The 7,500-nt window shown below is 34.3% G+C and overlaps 1 protein-coding gene across 3 annotated transcripts in view; it reads left to right on the top strand.

Annotated features, from left to right (window-relative positions):
• The window catches only part of plxna1b (plexin A1b), a 744,633-nt gene that overhangs the window by 683,116 nt on the left and 54,017 nt on the right, over positions 1–7,500 (top strand). For all 3 annotated transcript variants that reach the window (XM_087255665.1, XM_087255664.1, NM_001110010.1), the window contains 4 exons: positions 2,000–2,190; positions 4,482–4,633; positions 6,596–6,716; positions 7,170–7,306. In XM_087255665.1, coding sequence (XP_087111791.1) covers positions 2,000–2,190; positions 4,482–4,633; positions 6,596–6,716; positions 7,170–7,306 — 601 coding nt within the window. The remainder of the gene's footprint in view (positions 1–1,999; positions 2,191–4,481; positions 4,634–6,595; positions 6,717–7,169; positions 7,307–7,500) is intronic.

Genomic DNA, 7,500 nt, shown 5'->3' with positions numbered 1-7,500 from the left:
CCGGGATGCTGCAGGGAGCCGCAGCATCTATAAATGACTGACAGCCTCTTTTGCTTGTGTAAACGAGTGTGCTTGAACTGTAGTATTGCTGAGGATGCTTCCTGTCCCGAGTGTTCCTCTCATGATGCTGCCGTTCACATCTATTCATTCACATCTCTTGGTTTTCATTAAGTTGCATTGACTGGGGATCGGGTGGCTCAGTGGTTAGCACTGTGGCCTCACAGCAAGAAGGTCACTGGTTCAAGTTGTGGCTGGGTCAGTTGGCATTTCTGTGTGGAGTTTGCATGTTCTCCCGTGTTGCTGTGGGTTTCCTCCGGGTGCTCCAGTTTCACCCACAGTCCAAACACTTGCGCTATAGGGGAATTGGGTAAGCTAAATAGGCCGTAGTGTATGTGTGTGTGTGTGAATGAGTGTGTTTGGGTGTTTCCCAGTGACATCGGCTGCATAAAACAAATGCTGGAATGGTTGCCGGTTCATTCCACTGTGGAGATTCTTAATCAATGAAGGGACTAAGCTGAAGGAAAATGAATGAATGAGTGAGTGATGATCAAAACACAGCTTCCAGGGAAACAACAGGACAATTACCTTTGTGTTTGTGCACATTGCAGGTATTTTTAATATTATAAACGCCACACATTCCTAAAAATTGATAATGAAATAAAAGATTGAAAATATATTTTTATTAGGTTAATAATTATGTATTTATGGTCTTAAGCATGGCTTGTTTGTTGAAATATTTATTTGTTGATTCAGTATTTCATGTAGCAATCACAAAACTAACTATATTATTTATTTTATATATTTTTATTTTTTATTTTCAGAATTATTTAATTTATTATTTATTTATTATTATACAATTTTATTTTTTATTTTCAGAATTATTCAATTTATTATTATACAATTATTTATTATTATTCAAATTTATTAATTATTGTATCAAGCTTTTAAATATTGTTGTAGTTTATTATGTTTTATTTTATTTATGTTATTTAATTTATTACTATTTATTACTATTTAAGGCTTAAAAAAAAAAAATATATATATATATATATATATATATATATATATATATATATATATATATTTTTTTTTTTTTTTTTTTTTTTTTTTTAAAGTGGCATTAAATAGTATTAAATAAAATAAGCATCATTTGTCTTGAGGTTAGATTTTCGCATATTTTCACAAGAAAAAAAAAACAATATTAGAAGCAAATTATGGCATATATTTTAAGAAAAGCAAACACAAAATCTGTTAATTTAGGCCACAGATACAGTGCTCAGCATAAATGAGCACACCCCATTTTGAAAATGATTATTTTTATCCATTTGTCAGTGAATATGTGTAATATATATTGATGCATTTGAACAAAACTGATTTATTAAACAGATGTATTTATTAAAATAATATTTAAGTCGCAGAACATTATGAGAAAGGGAAAGATAATGTGTTTAAATTCATGCAAAATACTGCAAAAAAAAAAATACAAACTACAATTCAACAATATTGTATATATTTGTTTCTCTTGATTTTTGCTATTTTTAAAATATATATGTTTTTTCTATTACAGAAATTTGTGCTACTAATTTTTGAATCATTGTTGTAAGTTTTATTAGATTAGCTCCAGATCTGGCTTCAGTTCTCACTAATCTAATGTAAATGCACGAATACAATATTGTAGAGCTTCCTCTAGAAAATATTAATTTAAATGAGAGATTTGTGAGGGGTTCAATCATATATGCTGAGCACTGTATATAAAACAAAATGCCCCTCGAGTCTTTATTCCCTGGACTGTTCATGTTTACATTCCTAAACCATTGTATAATCTGTTTAATCTGAATATTTCTCTGCTAAAAACCTGCAATAGGTCGGAGATCTGTGTTTCTGCATGAGTTTTCATCTGCACTTTTGCATGTAATGAGCAGGAAAATCCTCCATCCTGAGTTAAGAGTGATGCATCATGAGATTTGGATGTGCTCAGACTGTAAATCTGTGTCTGCAGCGCACCTGTACAAGTGTTATGCACTGAGAGAGAGCTGTGGATTGTGTCTGAAGGCCGACCCGAGCTTCGAGTGCGGCTGGTGTGTTCAGGACAGAAAGTGTTCTCTGCGGCAGGAATGTGCTCAGCCGGAAAACACATGGATGCACGCCACTGCCGGAAACAGCCGCTGCACACACCCGCGCATCACCAAGGTGAGATACAGCATGTGAAAAAAACTGTTCAACCTACACTGTAAACACTGCTGGGTTCAACACAATTCCTTCATGTTGTCCCAACATCAATTTTATAAACTTAATCATTTTCAAAAATATAGGTGGATTGAACTTTTGTTCCCTCAAAAAAGTTAAGAATGGTGTTGTTTCAACTCATTTTATGTAAGTTGTTTGACCAAGCAGTAAAAGTGAGTGTATTAGATGTTCTGAGTCTTTTCTAAATAAGTTTTTATTTGTTTTAAAGATTACAAACTAATGTTTATCTGAAGTTGGGTTATTGCTGTGATTTTCAGTAAATTTAATTAAATACAAAAACATTTAATTAAATAAATTAAATTAAAATTTAAAACAAAATAAAACCCAGTAAAATGAAACTAAGTAAAATAAAACCTTTAAATATAAAATAAAAAATATAAATAAATACAAAATAAATAAAAATAAGGTATTTAGTTTTTATTTAAAAAAATAATAAAATAATTTAAAAGAAATAAAATATAACAATGTTTTTTATTAAAAATAAATAAATATAAAACTTTTTGAAATTTTAAAATAAATAAAATATAACAATTTTTTATAAAAAAAAATATATAAAACTTTTTGAAATTTTAAAATAAATAAAATATAACAATGTTTTTTAATTAAAAATAAATATAAACTTTTTTGCATTTTAAAATAAATAAAATATAACAGTGTTTTTAATTAAAAATAAATAATATAACAATGTTTAGTTTATTTAAAATAAAATATAAAATGTTTTTAAATAAAAAATAAATAAGCTAGCAATGTTTTTAATTTAAAATAAAATATAAAAATATAGCAATGTTTCTTTTTATTTAAAATATAGTTTTAATTTTAAACAAATTAAATTAAAATATAGCAATGTTTATTTATATTTTAAATAAATAAAATAAGCTTTAATTAGTAAAAAAATGTTAAAAGTTTTACAAATATTTTGTAAAATCTTGCTTTGATGACTAAATCATTGTTTAATAAATACTATAAATCTCCCAAAAACATGGTTTATGGTGAATTTAGAGCAACTAAGTGGGTTTGAGTTACTTAGCTCAATATTGTTGCAAAATATTAGCTCAACAGTGCTCATAACCTTTTATCTATTCCCTGTAAACAGCAGCTTCTCGGATAGTATTATATATTTGCTCCTTGCTGAGCTCACCTCAGCTCAACATCTGACAGATTCTTCTAGATTTCATCACAAATCGAGACAAACTTCATGCTAGAATACATCGCACATGTGCACTGATCACCTGTATTTGGCCGTCATCTTTTCAAAGTCAGCATTGCGTTGAGTTCCAAATTTGGATTATTAACTTTTAGATCATCGACTTACTAAATTTACATCCCCTCACGTTAATTAAACTCCTCCTTTGTTCTGGTTAGATCTCTCATCCTCTCTCTTTTTTTTGTCTGTGAGGCACCGCTGTCGTCTTTTACTTATTAGATTAGGTGTTAATTTAATTTGAAGAAGAATGAATTTATCACACGGATTATTAGCCCACCGTAGGCACTTTGAGAGCCATCTGTTCAGAAAATGTACACCTATTCTCTCTCTCTCTCTCTCTCTCTCTCTCTCTCTCTTTCTCTCTCTCCATCTCTCAAGCTCTGCTTTTGTATTTTCATCCATCTCTCTGTAAAAATGTGTGAATGTCAAATGAAAGCAGTCCCTCAGAAACCAATTATGCCTTTGTGTTTGTGTCTGCGCTTCTCCTGTCGTTTGTGTTTGGCTGAAGGTCTTGGTGGCTGCAGATGAACTGGGTTTGGATGATCTTCACCAGATTATTATTTTCCTTTAACCATCAGAAGCCATTCAGGACTGTTTAGACCTAGATGAGATGCTTTAAAAATTAGGGATGCACTCATATGGAATTTTTTGAGCTATACCGATAACCGATAATTAGCCGATATAGTAGCCGATAATATACATGTTTCCCATTTTTATGCAGGATTGCAGAAACAGAAGACAAACACACACACACATTGAACATCCGATTATATTTCACAACATGATTTTTAAACTTTATTAATTCACTATCAATTTCTATGGCCAACTATCTTTTAAATCAATCAAATCTATTGCCTAAAACAACAACAAAAAAAAAAACAACAATAATTTATCCATCAAAAAAATAAATAAATAATACCTAATACTGGCTTAAATATATGGGGCTAATTTTGTTATTGGACTGATAATGATAAGATTAAAAATAGCTTTTCTGGAGTGATATCGGTATGTCTGCTGATATATCTTCCAGCTGTCTCCTGAAACCGGCCCGCGGCAGGGCGGAACCAGACTGACCATCAGCGGAGAGAATCTGGGCCTTCAGTTTAAAGACATCCAGAACGGGGTGCGCATCGGGAAAGTGTCCTGCCAACCTATCGAGGAGGAGTACATCAGTGCTGAGCAGTGAGTCCACACGCACACACACACACACACACACACACACACACACACACACACACACACACACACACACACACAGCATTAGCTCTGAATTTATAGGCAGTATTGCATTACCTTATTCTAAAAGTTGTGTTGATCTGACAACTGCTGGTATTGAGATGCTGAGTGACAGATAAATGGAAGACTTTCTTTCCTTCCATCCTTCTTTTGTTCCTTAATTCCTTCCCTTTTTCATTCCTTTCTTTTATAATTTTTTTCTTTCATTCAGTTTTCTTTTATTTTTTCCTTCCTCCTTTACCTCTCGCTTTCTTCCTTTTTTTCATTTTTCCCTTCCTTCCTTTCTTGTTTCCTTTTTATCATCTACTTTTCATTCACTCCATCTTTATTTTTTCCTTACTTAATTTTCCTTCCTTTTTGCATCCCTCCCCTTTTAATTCCTGCTTTCCTTCCTTTTGTTTTTTTTCCATGGTCTTTATTTCTTACTTTTTCTTTTCTTTCTCCCTCCTTCCTTTTACCGTCTTTCCTTCCCTTTTTCTCTTTTTATCCCTTTCTTCCTTCCATCCATTTTTCTTTTCTTCCTCCTTTCCTCCTTCCTGTCTTTTGTATTTCTTCTCCTTTTCATTTCCTCCATCCTTTGTTTTTTCTTCATTTTCCCTCTTTTTTCATCTCCCTTTTCCTTCCTTCCTTCCTTCCTTCCTTCCTTCCTTCCTTCCTTCATTCATTCCTTTCCTCCCTTTTCCTTTTTTCTGTCCTTCCTTCCTTTCTATTTTCTTTCTTTTCCTCCTTCCTTTTTCATTTCTCCCCTTTTACCCACTCGATCCCTTATTTTTTCTTCCTTTTTTCACCCCAACCCTTTTCCTTCCTTCCTCCCTTCCTTCCTTCCTTCCTTCCTTCCTTCCTTCCTTCCTTCCTTCCTTCCTTCCTTCCTTCCTTCTTTTCCATCCATCCATCCATCCATACATCCATCCATCCTTCCCTTTTCCGTTTTTCTTTTATTTCTTGCGTTTTCCTCCTTTCTTTTTCCTCCTTCCTTTTTCATTCTTCCCCATTTCATTCCCTCAGTCCTTTGTTTTTTCTTACTTCGTTTTTCCTTCTTTTTTCATCCCTCCCATTTTCCTTCTTCCTTCCTTCTCTCCATCCATTTTGCTTCCTTCTTTTCTTCCTTTTTCTTTTCCTTTTCCTCATCCATTATTTCCTTCCTTTTAAAATTCCTCCACTTTTCATTCCCTCCATTCCTTGTTTTTTCTTAATTTCCCCTCATTTTTCATCCCTCCCCTTTTCCTCCCTTCCTTCCTTTCCATTTTCTTCAGTTGTCTTTTTTTCCTTTCATTTTCCTTCCCTTCTCCTTCCTCCATTCCTTTCTTTTTGACATTTTTATTTGACTCATTTTCCTTTTCCATCTTTGTAGTTTATAATGGTAATGTCAGCTCATCATTGTGCTGTAGTTGCTGCAGATCACAGCACTCTCACTGAAGCATCTGTTCTGTGCACGTGTGGCACCCTTCATTCAACTTGAACACTTTTAAATGCCTCTTTTAGACTGTTTTCAGTGCTGATGCTGAAATTAGATGACAATAATGACTTCACACTTTATTAATGAATCATGGCAGAGCTTCACACTTCCAGGAAATAAACAAATACCACCATTTATACACACACACACACACACACACACACATTCTGGTAAGGTTGTAGTATCTGCTGTTGTGTGAACCGATAAATGCTCAGTTAATAACTCTCCGCAGACAGAGGATGACCGGCCCCAGGGCATGTTGGGAGTGTTTGCTGTCCGTTTCATTAATCACAGGCGTGTGTTTCAGCATTGTAGTGTTGTGTGTGTCTGTGTAGCGCCTGCGGTGGTGCTGTAGCGTCTCTGTGCTCCTCCATCACTGCTGATGTAGCTTTTGATTTGAGTGTTTGGTGTCCACACGTCTCTCAGAGCCTCTTCTCTCTGTCCGTCTGCAGGATCGTGTGCCGTCTGGCCGATGCCACAGGTTATCGGGTGCAGGAGGCTCATGTGGAAGTGTGTGTGCGCGACTGTCTGCAGGACTACAGGGCGGTTTCTCCAAAAGTCTTCACGTTTGTGGTGAGATTCACTGATCATGCTGATCCAGACTATTATACAAAATACATTCATTTTCCTTCGGCTTAGTCCCTTTATTCATCAGGGTTCCCCACAGCGGAATGAACCGTCAAATTATCCAGCATATGTTTTACATCGTGCATACTCTTCCAGCTGTAACCCAGTACTGGGAAACACCCATACACACTCACATTATTAAATTATTAAATGATTAAATTGAATTATCAGGCATCAAATGGTCTCTTTAAAGCGATTATGATCTGATAACCCTTTGACATATCGTTTTACATAAGAGCTCATAATATGATATTAAAACGTCCTGCAGGTCTAAATTCAGCTTTTAAGATCCGCTGGTTTAGTTTTAGGAGTTACACCTGCAGACTGAATGTTTGATCCACAAGGGGTTTTCCTGCCTCTTTATTAAATGATTTAGTTTAATTGTGTGTGTGTTTCCAGTCTCCGTACTTCACCCGTGTGGTGCCGTCATATGGGCCGATTTCTGGAGGAACGAGGATCACTATTTACGGCAGTCATCTGAACGCAGGCAGCGCCGTTTCCATCAAGATCGGACTCAACACTTGCCAATTCGAGAGGTACTGATCTGATGATCCTTTCTGAACATCTCAGTCTGCTTGTTATTTCAATTAATAAGATTTTCATGTTTTCATAAACCCAGGCAGAATCATTAGATGTGCTTTAGTGAACCATTAGCGGGAACGGTTTTCCATATATCTCTATATATATGATGTTATTGTTAACGAAAACTAATTACTAAATTATTAATTTA

This window comes from Danio rerio, chromosome 6, assembly GCF_052040795.2.
Source record: "Danio rerio strain M-AB ecotype USA chromosome 6, GRCz13ab, whole genome shotgun sequence".
NCBI classification, from domain to species: Eukaryota; Metazoa; Chordata; class Actinopteri; order Cypriniformes; family Danionidae; genus Danio; species Danio rerio.
The sequence above is the reverse complement of the archived record's forward strand: the minus strand, read 5'-3'. Positions and strand labels throughout refer to the sequence as shown.